Source organism: Magnolia sinica, chromosome 14 (assembly GCF_029962835.1).
Source record: "Magnolia sinica isolate HGM2019 chromosome 14, MsV1, whole genome shotgun sequence".
In the NCBI taxonomy this organism is placed as follows: Eukaryota; Viridiplantae; Streptophyta; class Magnoliopsida; order Magnoliales; family Magnoliaceae; genus Magnolia; species Magnolia sinica.
The window spans coordinates 35023468-35043980 of NC_080586.1; the positions used below are offsets into that span (position 1 = coordinate 35023468).

The following is a 20513-nucleotide window of genomic DNA, read 5'->3' on the forward strand; positions in this document are numbered from 1 at the left end:
TATCCGTGAAGATTTGAACTCTTAATGTTGATGTTTGTAATGCTTGTTTGTTGCCCAGCCATGGAACAATTTTCAGGGATTTTGGTTTGACATGATCTCAATTATGTTGGTCATGGTTGATGTCATGAAGTGATTATACAATTTATTCTAATGTTAGATTTTTCATTTTTGGTATTTGTGTTTTAAGATGTGTTAAGATGTGTTAAGTACCTGATTAGCTTGGATAATTTAAAAGTCCTGTGTGTATTAGATTTGAAATCCAACTTGTGGAAGAATTTTTGTGCTAATTATTGTGATAAGTTGTAATGGCTCTATATATTTGTTTTATTCATGTTGTCCATTCATTTTCCATATCATCGCAGGTCATGAGCCCGAAAATGAAAAAGATTCAAATCTCAAGTGGACCACACTACAAGAAAACAATGTTGATTAGGTCGCACAGACTTGGATAAAGGAAAACACAAATATTAGCTTCATTTAAAACACAAATATCAGCCACTGCGAATAAAGTCCTTATGCTCGAAAACCTGGAAAAGATGGAGCTGTCACTCCCAATACATGCATTTTGTGGAAGAAGGAAGAGACAATGAAACCATATGTTCTTTCCAAAAAAAAAAAAGACAACGAACCATATTTTAGTTCATTGTTCAATAGCCAACATGTTTTACAATAGCATCCTATAAGATTCAATATCATCCAAGTCATATCAATTTCATTTTCTATCTCATCTAAGAAGGACTGATTCGACACCAAGTCGGGCCAAGTCACCCCATTTATGTATCATCATGTTCTCATTCGAAGCAGCGTAGATATGGTATGAACTTGCATTCATTCTTTAGGTGCACCTGGACTTGGATTGGAGACTTGTCATCCTCATTTTTTTTTTGTAAGGTTTGCTCTTTGTATAGTTTTAGCCCTGTTTGGTAGATACTAAAAATGAGTTGATCTCATTTCAGTGTATGCTAAGCATACTGAGTAAACTCTGTGGGGGCTGCCGTGATTTATGTAATTTATCCACTTTGTCCATCCATTTTACCATGTAATTTAAGGGCTTAAGCCCAAAAATGAAGCATATCCAAAGCTCAAACAGGAAAGAGTGTGAATTAAACATCTATCTTTAATAGTTAAAACCCACTATATTTGTTTATCTTTCTTTAATAGTTAAAACCCACTATATTTGTTTATTTATCTTTAATAGTTAAAACCATTTACTTCTCGTGCCAATAGAACTAATTTTGCTTTTGAGATATCTTCAGGGATTAGAAAGCTACTTATGCAAACCAGTCTGAACCTGCTCTACGCTGTTACCTTTTTTGAAGATCTTGAATAAAACTAATGTCATTGAGAGGTGAGATGTGCATTCTGTGGTAGATATAGGGAAACTACTTCTCATGATCTAGTTTTGTTGTTGACATGATTATTTTGTGCCAATGTTTACCCCTTAGTTGATATGATTATTTTGTGCATTCCTGTCATGCTTGATGCATCTTCTTGCGTTTTTAACAAATTCATGGTTTCCTAGAAAGGGTAAATTGTTCTTTGGCGTCGTCATCCCAGCACTTCAATCAAATTGACCTTACTAATGCTGTTGAGTAAAGAGCGGAGTTGTGGTGTTTCAGTGTTGGGAAGGCATGAGAAAACATGTTAATGTAGGTAGTTTTCTGCTTATGAGGGGCTGATAATAACAATTATGATTCAACTATCATTTCTTTTAGATTTTACTTTTGAATAGATTACTGGGATGTAAGATCTGGTGTTTGATCCATTACAAATGGTTATAAGAGGGGATCCACTGCAGATGGCTATAAGAGAACAATAGTATATTTGGAAGAAAATGAAATTACAAGAAATTCTGAAAGAAATTGCAGATGGCATATAGTTTATTTCTTGATTATATGGTTCATGCAATTGAATGGCTTCTCTTTTTTTTTCTTTTTCTTTTTTCTGGGCAGGGTGTATTAGAGAGCAGAACCTGGAGATTGGAAATTGAAACTAAATTAAGGTTACTTGCACTCATGCACACCTGTGTATATAGAAAGTGATATGGAAGGAAACTTCTCTATTAGTAATAGCCCCTGGTTCCTTGTCCCCATCATGGACAGACCATGTGCCAAAATTCTTCCCAGTGGGATAATCTAAACCTCCATTATTGCTTACAAATGTGTGGTTGAGAAAAATGATACACCAATAGTCATTATTCAAGGAGAAAAGGCCAAATCATGGATGAATAGGATATTCTAATCTAGAAAACTTTTGTGGTGTTGTCTATACATATTCCACAATGAGCCAATAAGATGAGTGGTTTAGATTGTTGAATAATGCTGTCACATGTACATACTCATGCAAAATAAAAGTTAAAATAAAGATTTTTAAGTTGCATTTTCAAAGTTATGAGAAACTAATATGGTTCTTTGCTTCTTTCCTAAGATCTATATGCCTTCAATATTGGACGCTACATCATCTGGACTACCGTAGCTGGGGCCAGTATTTAATTAAATATGTTAAAACTCAGAGAGCGGCAGATCTGGCAGCCCAAATCTGGAAGTGGTGTACAATTGTTTTCAATATGGGTAAGTAACTTTGTAAGTGCTATAGTTTCTATCCCTGTTTGTTGTCAAATTTGTAGTGCCAAAATCACTATTATACTCTGTTATATATAACGTGCATAAGTGAAGCTCTCTCATAAACAAGCTAAGCTCACAACAAGCAAAGCTCAAGATCTTGAATGAAAGAACTGCTCACAAGACTCAAGCTGAAAAGAAAGTACAAGGCAAGACTCAAGTTGAAAGTTAAACTGAACTCAAGACTCAAGTTGAAAGTCAAGCTGAACTCAAGACTCAAGCTGAAACTCAAGCCACTTTCAAGATTGAGCTACTTCAAGGTTTAATCTACATCAAGACTTCAAGGCTCATTCTTCATGGTCTCTTGTTTCAATGTCCATACTTCATGATTGAGGTTTGTTTGACCATAGGTTGACCTTAGAAGTAGGTCATTTCGGATACATAAGCCGAATGTTATTTTACATGTGATTGATCTGTTCTTTGACTAGTCCTAGGGCTTCTTCGACTAGTCCTAGACTTGCTTCGACCAGTCTAAGATATTCCTCGACCAGTCGTGAGTTTGTTACAAATTTCGGATAAAATCTGTTAGCCTTCGACTAGTCCTGGAATCGCATCGACCGATCGTAGGAAGTGTCGATCGATCTTCACCCGTACAATCCCACGACTCAAGTCCAAATAACCTACGACTGCCGAAGGAAACCTACGACCAGTCGTAGGAGAGCTACGACCAGTCGTAGAACGGTCTGAGCATATCCCGCCGAATTTTTCAAATATCTGTTAGAGCTTCGACTAGTCGAAGAGCACTCTAGACCAGTCGAAGACCCGATCTTCTCACCTATAAATAGTGCACGAATCTCAGAAGAAATTATCGATTTAATTAAAGTATTCAAGCCAATCTTCGTCGAACTTCTAAGAGATAATTTTGTGCTCCATCTAAGCTAAGTGTGCTTATTTAATATTCTCTTTCCTTAGCTTTATTTAATTGATTTTGTTTCTGCTATTCCAATCTGATTTGATAAGAGGAATTGTTATTCCCTTTCTTTGGAATCAAAATCAATTAAGGCAAGCCCTATTTGGTTTAATTTAAAATCTATTAGAATTAGAACCATTGCAATCGAGTACTGGACATTGAACTTGGACATTCAATCATCTACTTTGATTTGGTTCTACCGGGCTGCTACAACGAAGGAGATTTTCAGGTATTTTACATATTGTAAATTCCTTTCTATTATTTTGGTTTCTTTCAAGATTTGCCAGAAAAATCTTGTTATTTTGGTTATCTGAGGAAAGCCAGGAAAACTCAGAAGTGGGGTTTTTTTAATTGTGTAAGCCCACATACAAAGACACAATTGTAAGGGTTTTGGGTGAACCTGGGAAAACCTATTTTTAGTGAACGCTAATATCCCCTATGTGAGGATATTAGGAGTGGAGTAGCTTTTTGTGTGGCTGTTGTATAACAGTTGGTGAACACACAGGCGAACCACTATAATCCCTTGAGTTGTGGTTGATTGTTTTATTTTTCTAATTTTTTATTCTTTTTGTGGGATGTATGTATGGTGGTGAATGTTGTAATTATTTCAAGCTTTGTGAGAATGTTGTAATAGCTTAGAATTTACTTTCTGCTATTCCTTTATAAGCTTGATTTTCAATTTCATTTGAAAGTTCTTCCAGCAAGGTTGCCCTGCCATTTTTATGGTGTATGGCTGTCCCTAGAACAATACATTTTTAATTACAAGTTATTTCATTTCAGTTTGTATTTAATTCTATATTCCTCTTCGATTTGAGACTTGATACAAAGACCTTTCTAGAAATAAGGTTGTCCTACCATAAACTCTATTTTTGGTGTAAGGTTGTCCTTAGAATAACATTTGTATCAACCTCTCAAGATCTGAATTTTGAGGTTGTTTTACTTTCCTGCATTGTTATTTAATTTGGCTATCATTTTCTTTATTATTCCGCTGTTATAAGTTTTTATTTGGCATTGTCCTATTCCCCCCCTCTAGGACATATAGCTTGGCCTTTTCAAACTTCACTTTGGCTAAAATGTCTCTACTATAACAATTTTGCTTGTTACATGATGTTTAATTGCAAGCATGTCCATTTTTCATATATTTATCATCCCCGTGCTGATTGGTTTGTTGTTCGAGTTGGTGATTATGTCAATGTGAGTGCTTGTGGACGAAAGCCCAGTTTTCCTCCTATATTAGGATTGGGCACTGGGGCTCATATTTCTAAAGATCTGGATTAGACTGGTAAGTGTGTTGTCCTTGAAGAGAGAGAGAGAGAGAGAGAGAGAGAGAGAGAGAGAGAGAGAAGAAGCTTTCCTATAAGGATTTACCAGATCAGTTAATAGGCTACATAAAAAACAAAAGAGTTTCAAACTCTAAAGGAATTCTATTAGTTTTGCTACAGATGGCCGTTTTCAAATTCTAGCTTTCTGCTTGTGTACCAAGAGGGCCTAGCTTCTTCCTTCAGGTACTTCTCTGCAGTCCCAGCTGAGGGCCTAGCTGTTGGAGCATGGTAGAATGCTAATTCTATTGTTCGCAAGTATGAGTTGGACATTAAATTGCTAGGCTTCATTTGATTGCTGCTGGATTTTTGTCGAGGGGATGGGTTGTGGTCTGTTTGGATTACTAGTTTTGCTGCAGTCCGATTTGATCAGATGTTTCAATATTGGAAAGCTTACCTGTGGTATGTTAGCTACTTTCCTATAACAATTCTGTATACATGTGGTAATCATCCTAGAACTAGTCTTTGTATATGTATGCCTGCCTGCTTGTGTACGCGTGGAGAAAGTGTTGATTACTGAACTTTCATCACTCATATCTGACCAATGATCTTACTAGATTTGACTGTCAGTCATCCATCACCACTGGATCCAACTGTTAATTGTCACCTATGCTTCTTAAGAACAGCTAAAATTATTTTTTCTTGCACAGTGCTAGATGTTTGTGATATATTAAGTTCTCAGGCACCCTAATATGCACAATAACTCCAAAAAACAAAGCTTGCATTTCTGGATTTCATTGGATCCTCGTCTTTGATTCATTTTACAATGTAAGTGTTGATTTCCAAGTCTGACGTTTCTGTATGTGCTATTATTTTGGTTTCAAACTATGTTTGCATGGTTATGTTGTTGTTTTCACCTGCTTTGTCTTGGACGTGTGTTTACCTTTACTTGGAATCTGCTTTGATGCTTTTATTTGTGTTTCTGGCCAATGATGACTTAGTGAATGACCAAGTGCGAGTACTTGCACTCTGTGGAAATGTAACTACTAGGATAATCTGAGGCTTCACTTAGATGAATACTTAAACAACATGTGTGTTAGAGCTTTTGGTACTCTCTACGTAAAAGCATTGTTGTGTATTCTTTGTTATGCATGTTTCTTTTATTGTTGAATCCAAAATTTTTAAATGAGTTGATCTATCAGGGCATGCATTAGCAATGGTAAGCCATTATTAAAAAAAAAAAATAGAAACTAGCTACGGCTAATAGGCGTAGCCTTAGATCTAAACACCATAGCCATTTTTCACTTCTGCCAATAGCTACAGATATAGTCATACTTTTAGTTACAAATATTATCCATAGCTGTATGTAGATTTTGCTAAAGAAAGTATAGCTACGGATATAATCTGTAGCTATTAGTATCTATGGCTACGGATTTAATTCGTAGCCATAGATTTTTACCTATGGTTACTGCACCTACGACTACAGTCGTGCTACGGATGAAATCGTAGCCATATGTCTTTAGCTATGGTTTTTATCCGTAACCTTTGCCCCTTTTTTTGGTAGTGCAAATATTGGATCTTAGAAGACCAAAAATGAAGAATTCACATGTTAAAGATCCAAGAAAACCAAGTGAGGAATGAAGAGAATCGAAGACTTGAAGTGAAGAAAAGAAATCCTAAAAATTTCCCTGCTTCGACTAGTCTAAGCCCTCCTTCGACCAATCTAAGCTCTGCCTCGACTAGTCGAAGAACCGTCAGCTCAAACTCCAACAACATGAATTTTTAAATTCGCGTAATCCTCGACTAGTCTAAGGTGACCCTTGACCTGTCGAAGACTATCCTCGACTAGTCGAGGGTTACGCATATTCTATGTGGACTGCATAAATTTGAGGAGATTTTCAGACTTTTCCAACTCAATGCGAAAGTTGGAGTTCCCCAACTATAAATAGGAGTCCCTAAGATGTTCCTAGCATCTTCTAGGGTTTAAAGAGTGGAGCAAAAGCGTGGAGAACCACCGCCAAGAGTTTTTTTTTCTTCCTTAATTGTTTTATGCTTTTCTTAAGAGATTTTAGGTCAATCATGTCTATGGTTGGCTAGATCCCTTGGTTAGGGCTAAGGGGTGAAGCTTGTAGTGTGATTAGGATGTTTTTCTTATTTGATTCTTGTTCTTATTGAACTTCTTTGATTTCAATTTGATATTTAAGGAATACTTTTAGTTTTTAATGGTTTGTTGTAACAAATTATAATAAACTACAATAGCTTTAAGTATCTTCTTTTCTTAATTTGAGATTTTGAAGTTAGAAAGTCCTATTGTTCACCATTGTCCCTTGGGCATGACTGGGTAATGGAATCTCTTCTAACCTTCACAATTCTCCTATGTTTGGTTGTGGGATCAATATATCTTGTTGTTTATCATTGTCTCTTAGGCATGGTCAGATGATGGAATCACTTCTAACCCTCACAACTCTCATCTATTGAGAATTAGGTCAATGGAAGTTCAAATCTGAGTTTATTGATATATCTTCCAATTGGATAGGATGGGACTCCAATTCCAATTGTGTTCCTCGAATCAAATAAGGAAAGATCCTAATTGCTACAAGTGGATCCCTGAAAACCCTAGTTCCCACCTTTGAATTTACAAGTTCTTAAATTACTCATAATTACTTCCTTATATTCTAGATTTAGGTTAGATCTTCTTCTAGTGCTAATTCCAATTACTTTCAGAATACACACAAGATTAGTCCCTGTGGATTTGACCTCAATCTTACTGAGATTATTACTACATCGCGACCTTACACTTGGGGTTGTGAACAAGTTTTTGGTGCCATTGCTGGGGACTAACGGCTATGCTTTGCTGAAATTAATTAGTGTTAGAATTAGGTAAAGATTAGGGTTTAGTTTCTGTTTTGTTTCTAGGTTAGGAATTTTTCTGCTTTGTTTTTAGAAACTAACTTGTTTTTCTGTTTTGTAGGGTCCTAACATAAAAATCTCCAATTTAGTAACTTCTTTCTAAATCTCTCTCTCTTTATTTCTAGATTTCTTATTACTTTAGGTTGCTTTCTTTTTAAGATTAGGTTAGATTCTGAAATTGAGGGCTTAGAGTGTTTCATGCCCAAGTGAGTCTGTGACAACACTTGACATCTCTTAAGTGAAGGAGGACTGATCGAAGGGTTGCTTTTCCATCACCAGATTAGACACCACTCAAGATCCTCAGAGTCAATTGAAGTGATGGCTGCCAATCAACCAACAAATCAACCTCAACCTCGGGTTAAGAAAATTAGGGATGAAAATGAGGTACATCAAGCACCCCCACCTCATACTTTACGAGATTATTTACAACCGATGGGGGTGAGCACACCTTCATGCATGGTTTTTCCAGAAAATACAGGACATATGGATATCAAGCCAGGAGTGATCCAACTCCTTTCAAAATTTCATGGACAAGAATTTGAAAATCCATACTTACACCTGAAAGATTTTGATGAGATCATAACCACTTTATATTTTCCTAATGTGTCTGAGGACACGGTCAGGCTGAAACTCTTTCCCTTCTCTTTAAAAGAGAGTTAAGACATGGTTGCACTCATTATGTCCACGATCTATTAGTAGATGGAACGACATGACAAGGGAGTTCATATAAAAATTCTTCTCGTATCATAAAACAAACACCCTTAGAAAATCGATCATGAACTTCATCCAAAAGGAAGATGAAACATTCTTCCAATGTTAGGAGTGGTTCAAGGATCTCGTCAGTTCATGCCCACAACACAGTTTTAAAACGTGGCGCATAACAAGTTTTTTCTACAATGGGCTGATATCTTCCATGCGCCTAATGGTCGAGGCAATGTGCAATGGGTAATTCATGAATAAAGAGGTCGATGATGTGTGGAATTATTTTGATAAGCTAGCTGAAAATACACAATCATGGGACATCTCCCCAAAATCTATCACCAAATCTAAGCCTACTCAATCAAAGGAGAAGGGTGAAATATATCTTCTAAAAGTGGATGATGATATAAATGCTAAAGTGGCTAATCTCACAAGAAAATTCGAGGCTATAGAACTTAAGAAGGATAAGGCTAAGGAAACTGTTTGTGGTATTTGTGCTTACAACATTCACACAACTGAAAATTGTCCAACAATACCTGCCTTTCAAGAGGTATTGAATGAGCAATCTAATGCTATGAATAATTACCAAAGACCTTTCAGTGGACCCACTTCAAATACATATAATCCTAGTTGGAGAAATCATCCAAACTTCAGTTGGAGGAATGGACAAACTGCTACTCTTCAAGGATTCCCTAATCAATTCCTAAATCAATGGAAACCTCAAGAGGATCCAGTCTTAAAACATATCTAAAATCAAGAGCTTTTTAATCAAGGTATGCTCCAAGCCTTTCAAAAGCTTATAAAGGCTATACAAGGGCTTGAGACAAACAAATCAATTGGGGAAAAGGGGACCCTTCCAGCCTAGCCTCTCCTTAATCCAAAACTGCAATACGAGATCAGTGAGCCAAGTTCTTCAAATTAGATGGAGTAAGCTAAATCTATCACCACTCTTAAGAGTGGAAAGACCATTGATAAAACCAAACTATAAAAGCAAAGTATACTTATCTTCTCCTTTGAAGATGTATCAGTTGATGTAGCCATAGAACCGCTTCTCTTGTAGTAGATTGTTTAATGTTCAGTCATATAGACAAGGGTTCAAGGTTCTAGATTGATTTTAAATAGATTCAAACCAAAGGCTACTTGTTTGAATTCCTTAAGATCTCAAAGAAGAGTATTTACTCTCTTTATAGCATAAGATTCAGAAAATAAGATATCAAGGAATTAAAATAAAAAAGCTATTAAAAATTGATAAATACCATGCAATAGATTGAAAATAATGGGGGCTTTTCTCTCTCTTGTAGAAGGATTTAATAGACTTGAATTATTAATTTCGGATTGAGAGAATGCCTCTATTTATAGGCAAAGAAGTTGTTACTTCAACTCGTCTAAGAACCGGATTTCGTTCCAACAAATTTTTAAATTTGAGCACGATAAGATAAAACAGACCTTCGACTGGTCGAAGGCCTTGCTTGATTGGTCGAAGGCTCTGCTTAACTGGTCGAGGGCCCTGATTGACTGGTTGAGTAAGGTCTTCAACTGGTTGAGGGTGCCTAAAATCTAAACTGATTCAGTTGCTGGACTTTGAGTCGAGCAACCCTCGACTGGTCAAAGGCCCATCTTCGACTAGTCGAGTGGTCTGCTCGACTGGTCGAAGAAGTAATAAAAAAATCCATTTTTCTTCAGTTTAAACTAGGACTAGTTGAAATTATCCTTAGACTAGTCGAGCCATAACTTAGACTAGTCGAACTTTAGCCTAACATAAGCGTAAAAACTCATTTAAGTTATGTTTTAAAAGTACTTAAGCCTAGGGTCTTTCTAGGGTTTGTTATACCTGAAATGACTGAACTTTGAAGTAGCTTGAACTTCATAGAATTTGTTCTTTTACTTGATTCTTTAATAGAGCTTGAAGTTAAAGATGGAGCTTGATCTTCTACTAGAACTTTAGTACAACTTGAACTCAATCATCTTGAACTTAGTAGAATTTGAACTTTTCATCTTGATCTTAAACTTCAGTAAAGTCTTGAACTTTCCATCTTAATCCTTTACTTGACTTGAACTTTAGTAACGTTTTGAACTTTCCATCTTGATCCACATTATAAGGTCGACTTCATAAGCTATTTTTTTAAAACAAAATTTGACAAACAAAGGTATACTTTATACAATATAGCACTTACACAGACTCATCCAGCGGGATTGGAATGAGGTCTTCCATGGGTCGGCCTTTCTCTTGAGACTCTTCGCCCGGATCCAAGGACTCAATGGTCATAGCTTCACACGGGGCTTTCAGTGCCATCGCGTAGCACTGTCAAGTGTCATGTTAATCACCTTGAATTTCATAGCCAAGTGGTAAGTTGATAACACTGCTCGCAGGAGTTTCAGAGATGGTCATCCAAGAATGGCGTTGTAGACAGATGGTTGGTCAACCACAAGGAAGTCGACCATCACAGTGGTTTGATTCTGTCCATCTCCAGCCGAGAGGGGGAGCTGGATGGCTCCTTCAGGCACAACCTGTCCACCTGAAAAACCAAGTAATGGAGTTTTGACAGGTTGGAATAAAGATCGACCAACTCCCATCTTGTCGAAGGCTTGGGCGAAGAGCACATCTGCTGATGATCCTGTGTCGACAAGGATCCGAAATACTTTTTAGTTGGTGCTGGTTAGAGTGATTACTAGTGCATCATCGTGGGGGAGGTGGATACCTTGGGCATCTTCCTTAGTGAAGGTCATACTATATTTTTCCACCTTTCTCTCTTTCGAAGGTCGGCCAAGGAGCAAAACTTCCTCTTTAGGGCGGCTAATGCTTCTTACATGCATCTTTCATGCATTGTTCGAGTCACCCCCACCTCCACAACCTCCCAATATTGTGCGGATTTCTCTAGTTGGTTGATTGTTGATCGGCTGTTCCTCAGCTACTGTGATCCGATCTCCTCTATTGTTAACGTATTTCCAAGGTGGCCGTCACAAATGAGCGCTTCGATTTCCTGTTTGAGGTTGAAGCAGTCGCTCGTATTATGACCATGATCCCAGTGGAAGAAGTAGTATTTGTTCTTGCTTCTCCTATCAGGATTGGATTTCAATTTATTCAGCCAATGGAGTAAACGTTTGTCCTTGATTTCCATCAGGACTTGCTCCGGCATCTTGTTTAGAGGAGTGTAAGTTTTGAGCTTACTGTCGGGCCATTTATTCGACTTTCGGTCGTCTCGAGATCAGTCATCCTTTCTCTTCTAGTTCGTATTGGTCAAGTTGGGCTCTACCTTTGCCTATTCCTTAACTGGACAATTTTTTCTTTGGTGGCATCCCGTAAGATCTGGGACTCCTCAACATTACCATACTTTTGCAATCGGTTCAGAAACTCGGCTAGCGTGGCAGAAGGATTCTTATCCAGAGAGAAGAGGAACGGTTTATCTCTCAGCCAGCTCATGATGGCGTTCAGGGTGACTTTATCCGAGTGTTTTCGAACCCGTAATGCTTTCAGATTGAAGCATTTAATGTAGTCCTTCAAAAGCTCACCTTCTTTCTGGATTATGTGAAGAAGATGAGCAACCACCTTGAGTCTCTTCTTCCCTCCGAGGAAGTTCATGACGAAGGCTTGGCTAAGCTTAGAGAACAAACTAATGGACCTCGGCTTTAGTTATTTGAACCATCACTGAGCAGCGTTGGCCAAAGTCAAGGAGAAGGCTTGGCACATGACCGCGTTAAAAGCATTATGCAGTTCCATGTAGAGCCGGAAAGATTTCATGTGCTCTGATGGGTCGATATTCCCTATGAAGGGTGTGATCTGAGGCAATCGAAACCTATCCAGTAATCATGCTTGATGATGTCGGTGGTGAATGGGGATTCAGTCTCCTCCGTCGCAGACATTGTCGTGTTTGCGCTGTAAGTTTGCTGCATATCTCCGATCATATTTCGTAGGTTCTTTAGCTCAGCTCTCCATGGCTCCCCACTCTCAGCAGTGGCCTCGACCGGAGCTCTACTGCGCCTTCTCCGATCTATCTCATGACGTAGGTCAGAGGCAGGCAAAGGCACGTTCTCAGACACGTGAGATGGGATAAGTTTAGCTGGAGCGTACTGCTAACTCGATTAAGGGGTGGCATACGTTCAGGAAGGTCGGGAAGGACCGTCGGCCCTTGGTGCATGTTGAGGTTGAATTTGTTCCAACATTTGTGTCATACGGCCCAGATCTGATCTTATATTCCTGACCTCTCTTTCAAGGTTATTTATTCGACTGTTCTTTGCACGAGTCTACTGACTGCGTCTGTCTAAGCCAGAGTAGGAACCATGATTGCTCTCCCGTGGCTCGGGCTACCTTAGCTGTTCTAACAGTTCTGGGGCGCGACTAGTTGTAGTTAGGGTTGCGATCGAAATCGCCACTAGAGGGGATTGAGCTTTCTTCTTTCCCCTTGCCATCGTAGAGATTACTGGTAAAATTGAGAACGGCTTAAAATGTCGTTTCCACAGACAGCGTCAAACTGTTGATGCGGTTTTCTGGCAGACCCTTCGCAGTTGAACCTCCTAAACCTGCACAGGTGCAAAAGAGAAACAAATGAGACCCTGGCTAGTGCAGGGGACTCTCTGATGCCTAAGTTAGGAACGAGGTTTTTTTTGGTAGGGTAGAGTCTTCAGTAGTGCCCCATTCTCGGATCCCGGCACTCACATGCTAGATTCTGATCCTAGGATCCTACAAGGAGGATTTTTAGTATGATGTTTTTTTTGTAATGGAGTATAACCACAAGCATAACCAAGTCACCAAAACAACATACATGCCTCATTTTTTTTGTTTATTCCGGCTCACGTGCAGATGCTGGATTGTTCTTGGGCATAACAAATATATTCAAGGTGGGACCTGCTTAGGTGGGCCACCACATGGTGGATGGTGTAGATACAACACTTATAAAGTGGGCCCCACCTACAAATGGCTTGGATCAATTACATACTTCAAGGTGGGGTCTATCCAAGTGGGCCACACAGTCACCTCATCACACAAAAAAATAATTAATTAAAAAGAGAGGGAGAGAGATAAAAAAATAGAGGGACACGCGTGATGGAGGGACCCCGGCACTATGAGCCCTTCGTTTCAAGTATCCGATCATACATCAAGTGGGTCCCATTGCATGTGGGCCCACCAAATCAAAAATCAACGGTGGAGATCCCTTCTCCACTAAGATGTAAGGTCTAGATGACCCCTTTTTTTACTAGAAAGTAAACATCATGATGGGGTCCATGGAGAATGGCCCCATCATGGAATGATAATAAAATCAAGGTGGGCCGTCGGTCACATCTAGGGTCCCAAGTGAGATCCATACCATCAATCGGTAGGCTTCACTAGGCTCATCATCAAAACATGGAAAGATCTAGCCTAATAAGCACCCACCGTTTGATCTTCTTGGTCCGTTAGAGAGTCGATCTCCTTGTGCTTCACTTTGATGGAGAGGATGAGAAATGAAAGGCTAGGATGATGGATTTTTGGGATGGAAAGATGGGCCACCAAAATCACTTTTTTTCTCACTTGGGATGGCTTGGACGTGCATTTTTTTCTCTCTTTGGTTGCTTAAAAATTGTGTAGAGAGAGAGAGAGTGATGGGTGATGGAGTGATGGATGTGAGGTGAGTGATGGGTGAGGTGAGTGATGGGTGAGATGATGGTGTACTTGACATGTATGGGTGTGTAAGAGAGAGGGTGAGAGAGAGTTGACTTGGTGGTTGCTTGGGGATGGGGTGAAAGGTGATGTATACTTGACATGAGGTGATTAATTGATGTATTGATTGATTGATTGATGGGACATGTCATAGAGATTCTCTTGGGATTGCATACGCACAGTGTTTTTTTTGAAATAAACGTCGGCCCACATCTTCCGGCCAGGGTATCGCATCGGTGCGTGAGTCGCGGCGTTGGAACCACGGCAACGGTGCGGTCGTAATGGTACAAGTCTCGGATTAAGCCGACTCAATTCTAAAGGATACGACTTAGGGTCGTGCACAAACGTCAATTATCGGTCGCGGATTGCCAGAATTCGTCGGGAAGGATCGCGGGAGTTGACGGAACAGTACGGACTAGGATACGGGTCTTACAAGAGGACTGTTCGATGCCTAAGTTAGGAATGGGATCTTTTTCGTAGGGTAGAGTCTCCAAAAAAGAGACACTAGTCGAGTGCTAGGGTAAGAGTGAGGGTACCTTGGATGGTTGGAGACATCTTTATATATAGAGAAGGGAGTACAATTGCACGAGGACTCTTCCCTGATATCTTAGAGATCCGTTCGGACTGAGATCTTTGTGAGATTACCGGCTTCCGAAGTTATCGGGATCTGATCTTATCCCCTAAAGATCTGGGGAGAGATCTTCGAGATGTTAGGACATGAATTTGCAGCTCAAATTTAGGTCGGCTCCTACAGGCAGGCGACGACTCGGGAATAAGCGACACCGATCTACTTGTTAGATCAACATTCACTATATTCGACCGATGGTTGGGTCGGAGAATCCGTGTTCCCTTTAGCTGAGTGCTAATGGTTCTTAACCTTGTCATGGGACGTTGTCGACCTGTAACTGAACGTTGGCCGATTTATGGTCGTCCAATGGTCGAGCTATGACCGAGCTATGGCTGGATAGTAACCGATCTGGGGTCGACCTATAGTCGATCTATGTCCGACCTATGACCGACTTATAATCGATCTGTAATCGACCTATTAGGTCAGAACACGGCTTATTTGAATAGGCTCATAGTCGTGTTCTTTGAATGTCCTTACAGTTGCCTCGACCTCCTTGAAGGTCAGCCTGTTCCTAGATGTAAACGCCTTGTCAGGCTCAGGTTTTACTGGGCCCGTGCTGGCTCAGTAGAGTTGGTCCATTCCATAAGCTGACTTATCAACTTATCAATTTTTCCCCCAACAATAAATAAAAGATAAAAATTACACTATGGAATGTAATTGATTGGTTATGCTTAGAAATGTAAATGATGGATAATTAAAAGATAATTGAAAGATAGGTTTGGTGTGGTGTGATTTGTATGAGACCTTTTCTTAGGTTGAAGTTTATTAATATTTATAGCCTTAAGCTAATTATTTAGATTCTGATTGTTGTTATAATTGTTTTAGCGCTACTTTCTTTTTTCGTTTCTAAACCTACCATTTGTCTTGTAACTGCTTTAGCATGATCACTCTTCACCCGACCACTTAGTGAATGATGTAGCATTGCCCGATAAACACCAACTGTAATATTATAAATAAATAAATAAATAAATCTATGTATCACTAAAAATTTTCAAATACACCACACAAATCCCTCCTAATTACACGCAGCTTCTAATTTTTCTTGATTTACTCCCGTAGGAATCGGTAGAAATAAGAGTGAACGAGGATCAATAAACAACCTAAGATCCAATGTATATAAGTCCCGACGTAGAGTTATAGTACGTCCTGATGTACTCCCACGGGCCAGCATGAACTCGAGCGGATACGCTGTCTGAAAGAAAAGCACGTCCGGGTCACCGTGTACTCGAGCGGATGTGCTGTCCGAGAGAAAAGCTCGCCTAACTGGGTAAAAGAATCGACATGAATGAAATCCACACCGTTCATCAGGTGCATCACCTTCTCTCTCTCTTTTTTTTAATGGCTTTTTATTCCAAAAATTAGGCTGACTCGACGCTTAGGTGGGTCATTTGATAAAATTATACCTATAAACCTCCGAATTCACTTGGTATGGACCATATGAGTTTTGGAAAACTGGATTTTTGGGGCAATTTTTTCACCACCATAAGGAGAGATCAGACGAATGGATTGGATGGAATATAAACACCACGGTGGCCCTAGGCAGAATTAATGGTGGCTGATGTTTTAGATTCCCATGTGAAAATGAGGAAGCGTAGCTGACGGACGGGTGGATCTTATGAGAATTCCACCTACGTGGATCACGGTGACAAAGGCAGCAGCTTCTGCATACGCTGCCCATCACTTTAAACGATTCTAATTGGACCGGCCAACTGCCACAGTGTTCGAGTAATTGCGCACCAACCGATAATGGTCGGTGGATAGTCCGAATGTGCCCAAAACCAAATGGCGGAGACAGTCAGGTCTTCGTACTCTGTATTTTTTGCATGACGTCAGTCGTCTTCGTTCCCTGCATCTTTGACAATAGAATTTCAGTTATACGTCGGTTACTTTTTATTCGTACATATCTGATACACTGGCAGAGTATGATGATTTTATACACATGCAACTGTACACTGTTTAATCTAAACCTTTTAAATTTTGGCTTAAATGAAGTAGGCATTTGAAAATAAGATTTATTGGATGACCTAACGTCTGATTGCTCGTTTCATATAAACAGGTGACTATTTTTCAAACCACACGCGTTGGGACCATTGTCTTTGGTCACCGGTCTCGAAAATTGGACCATTCTTCTCCTCATGTGGTCCCCAATCATGCAAAGTAAACTCTCTGTTAAAATAATTTTTTTAGTCGTCCATTTCATTTGTATGTTTATGTGCCATCCTGTTGATAAGATTTAAAAACAAAAAACAAACAAATATTGGCTTGATTCAATACTTTTGTGGTCCATTATTAATGGTTGATCACCACTTTCCTATGATATGGTTCACGGGAGAATTAGATCTACTTTTATGGTCCATTAATGGTCAATATAACGGATGAACGGCATGGATGTTGAATATATACATGTAAGTGGGCCCCACGGCAAGGGGTAATGGGTGAGGCCAGATCCCTTCCGCAGGAAGTTCGTGCGCTAGGATGTAGGTGGGGCCAACCGTGATGTTTTGTGAGAAATCCACACCCTTCATCTGTTTTGAGGGCTCATTTTAGCCATGAAACAAGAAATTACAAGTGGGCCGCACAATAGGGAAAACTGTCGAAAGAGTTTGCTACCATTGAAACTTTCCTGGGATATACTTTGATGTTTATATGCCATTTAAACAGCAAAAACTTAGGCCGATATAAAACTTTGTAACTAAATAATGGTCACTGAATATCAACGGTTTCCTCTCATGCGGCTCATTCAAGTTTTAAGTCCACCTAATTTTTTGTTGCATGCACTAAAATGAGCTATCAAAAGGGATGAACGGTATGGATTTCTCACAAACATCACGGTGAGCCCCTTCTATCATCCCTGCACAAGAAAAATCCTCATCCTAATATTACACGGGCTACTGTGATATAAGTCACTCCCTCGCGGACTTTCGCAGGAAGTTCCTGCACAAGGAGGCGGATGGGGCCACTGCAATGTTTGTGAGAAATTCACTGGTCAATCCGTTTTTAGAACTCATCTTACGACCCGCGACATAAAGCGTGTCCCAAGTAGGCCACACGAGAGGAAACATAGGGAAGTTAGTGAGCACCGTTGAAATAATCTTATGGCTATAAAAGTTTTCTATAAGATTTTTTTCTTTAGTGTTTTCACTTCATCCCAGTGGTGTTGGACCATATAAACTGTTTGAATGGCATATAAGCCGAAGGTTTCAACGGTAGGAATTTATTTTTCCAATTTTCCCTCTTGTGTGACCCACTTGAGTTATGGATCCACATCACTTTTGGTATCATGTACTAAAATAAGCTCGAAATCTGAATTGATGGGGTAGATTTCACAGAAACAACATGGTAGGCCCCACCCCGTATCTTTCGGGGAATCCGCGTCCCTGCCTCCCGGTATACCTCAGACCACTAGCCAATCCGTTTCCCTCACTTAGGGCCCGTTTGGACGGGTGGATTGAAAGGGATTGCTTTAGCTTTGGATGGATTGCACACATCCCAAAGCTCTTTAAGAGTTGTCAGTGGATTGTCTCTAATCCATTGACTTTCTTGATCCCATGCCCATTATCTGTGCGTGTTTGGACGGGCAGGATAATCCCTGGATGGCAACAACCCATCCTGTTTGGATAGGCATGGGATTAGGCTTCAATCCCTAGACGGCTCCCGTATCCCCACCGCCGAGACCGCGTCCCTCACCCTCCGCTGCGATCGCATTGACAAGGAGTCCTCGGAGGTCACCTACGTCAGCACCGACAACGTTCGTGTAACTGGGGCCGTCGATTTCGAGGTATTCGAGAAGGAGGATCTGATCCTCTGCGGGTCGCTCGAGAGGATGGAGTCCTCGTCGAAGAACGGCGGTGTCGGGTTTAATCAGCACCATCATCAGCCCCTGGACAATGATTCAAAGACCGGGTGGAGTATGGATTGCTACTCCGCAGCGTCGCTCACAACAGGATCCTTCGCATTCTGCCAGCCTAAGCTCGGGATTTCCTCGCCCTCCATTAAGGTGTATGTCACTGGTTGCTGCTCTGGATTCCCCCTGATTTTGATGAAGACGATTCATCTAAGTCCAAGGCGGAAGCCTCTGAGGCAAACGACTCTCGACTTTATACCGGAGGATGAAGAAACGGGAAGAGAGTATAGGAGCATCAACGGCTTTCTTCGCAATCCGGAGAGAGAGAGAGAGACGAGATGACAAAGCACTGTGCCGAATCCAGCAGGAGAAATCCAATCCGGCTGCCGAATCCAGCTGGAACGCTGGTGAATCCCAACGGCCTTCAATCCCTTGCCAGTCCAAACACCTCAGCGACCGTACTCAGCTTCGTTTTCTGTGCACTCCAACCCAATGCAACGTACTCCACCCTAATACTCCCGTCTAAACGGGCCCGACGGTTGGATTGAAAGGGATTGCTTTGGCTTTGGATGGATTGCACACATCCCAAAGCTCTTTGAGAGTTGTCAGTGGATTTTCTCTATTCCATTGACTTTCTTGATCCCATGCCCATTATTTGTGCTTGTTTGGACGGACAGGATAATCCCTAGATGGCAACAACCCATCCTGTTTGGACAGGCATGGGATTAGGCTTCAATCCCTAGACAGCTCCCGTATCCCCACCGCCGAGACCGCGTCCCTCACCCTCTACCGCGATCGCATCGACAAGGAGTCCTCAGAGGTCACCTACGTCAGCACCGACAACGTCCATGTAACTGGGGCCGTCGATTTCGAGGTGTTCGAGAAGGAGGATCTGATCCTCTGTGGGTCGCTCGAGAGGATGGAGCCCTCGTCGAAGAATGGCGGTGTCGGGTTTAATCAGCACCATCATCAGGCCCTGGACAATGATTCAAAGACTGGGTGGAGTATGGATTGCTACTCCGCAGCGTCGCTCACAACAGGATCCTCCGCATTCTGCCAGCCTAAGCTCGAGATTTCCTCGCCCTCCATTGAGGTGTATGTCGCTAGTTGCTGCTCTGGATTCCCCCTGATTTTGACGAAGACGATTCATCTGAGTCCAAGGCGGAAGCCTCTGGGGCAAACGACTCTCGACTCTATACCGGAGGATGAAGAAATGGGAAGAGAGTATAGGAGCATCAATAGCTTTCTTCGCAATCCGGAGAGAGAGAGAGAGAGAGAGAGAGAGAGAGAGAGAGAGAGAGAGAGAGAGAGATGTCAAAGCACTGTGCCAAATCCAGCAGGAGAAATCCAATCCGGCTGCCGAATCCAGCTAGATCGTTGGTGAATCCCATCGGCCTTCAATCCCTTGCCAGTCTAAACACCTCAGCGACCATACTCAGCTTCTTCTGTGCACTCCAACCCAATGCAACGTAATCCACCCTAATACTCCTGTCCAAACGGGCCCTTAATGCTATGGATGGTAGCCACATTTACTTCCGAGAAATTTACGACTGTACAACCCATTTATGGCCCATTTAGGAGACTATGCCCACCTCATTTTCCCTTGCGAGAATACGCCCTAGCTGTACAGATGGCTTGCCAAAGGTCGAAAGTGCCCCTGCTTGTTCCATCAAGCGGATCGGTGGTGCTCGAAGATGAGCGCTGACACTCCTCGAACTCCGAGTTGTACGAACGGTTCAAAAGATATCAAAGTTACAGGGACCCCACACTTACGTATTTATTATATCCACAACATTCATCCATATTTCGAGATCATTTGGGAGCATTATCAAAAAAAAAAAAAAAAAAAAAATCATATCTAAAGATCAACTGGACCACACCACAAAGAGCAACGAGAAACTTGATTTTCACCATTAAAAATTTTGTAGGGCCCACCATAACATTTATTTTCCATCCAATCTATTCATAAGGTCACAAAAGCCTGGATGAAGAGGGAAAAAAAATTCA

At 40.7% G+C, this 20513-nt stretch overlaps 2 protein-coding genes and 1 non-coding gene across 3 annotated transcripts; 2 read left to right on the plus strand and 1 right to left on the minus strand.

Annotated features, from left to right (window-relative positions):
• Positions 1-8457: 8457 nt before the first annotated feature.
• Positions 8458-8564, minus strand: LOC131226410 (small nucleolar RNA R71). The gene has a single exon (XR_009161797.1). It is a non-coding gene; the product is annotated as a small nucleolar RNA R71 (small nucleolar RNA).
• Positions 8565-12229: 3665 nt separating this feature from the next.
• On the plus strand, positions 12230-19026 carry LOC131224937 (uncharacterized protein At1g01500-like). The gene is made up of 2 exons (XM_058220374.1): positions 12230-12411; positions 18284-19026. Exons 1-2 carry the CDS (start codon positions 12230-12232, stop codon positions 18846-18848), a joined length of 747 nt encoding a protein of 248 aa, XP_058076357.1. The 3' UTR covers positions 18849-19026.
• Positions 18999-19767, plus strand: LOC131224938 (uncharacterized protein At1g01500-like; the record flags this gene model as incomplete). The annotated part of the gene is made up of 2 exons (XM_058220375.1): positions 18999-19005; positions 19196-19767. Coding segments are annotated over exons 1-2 (579 nt in total), but the record flags the coding sequence as incomplete, so codon positions are not given.
• Between the last annotated feature and the right edge of the window lie 746 nt (positions 19768-20513).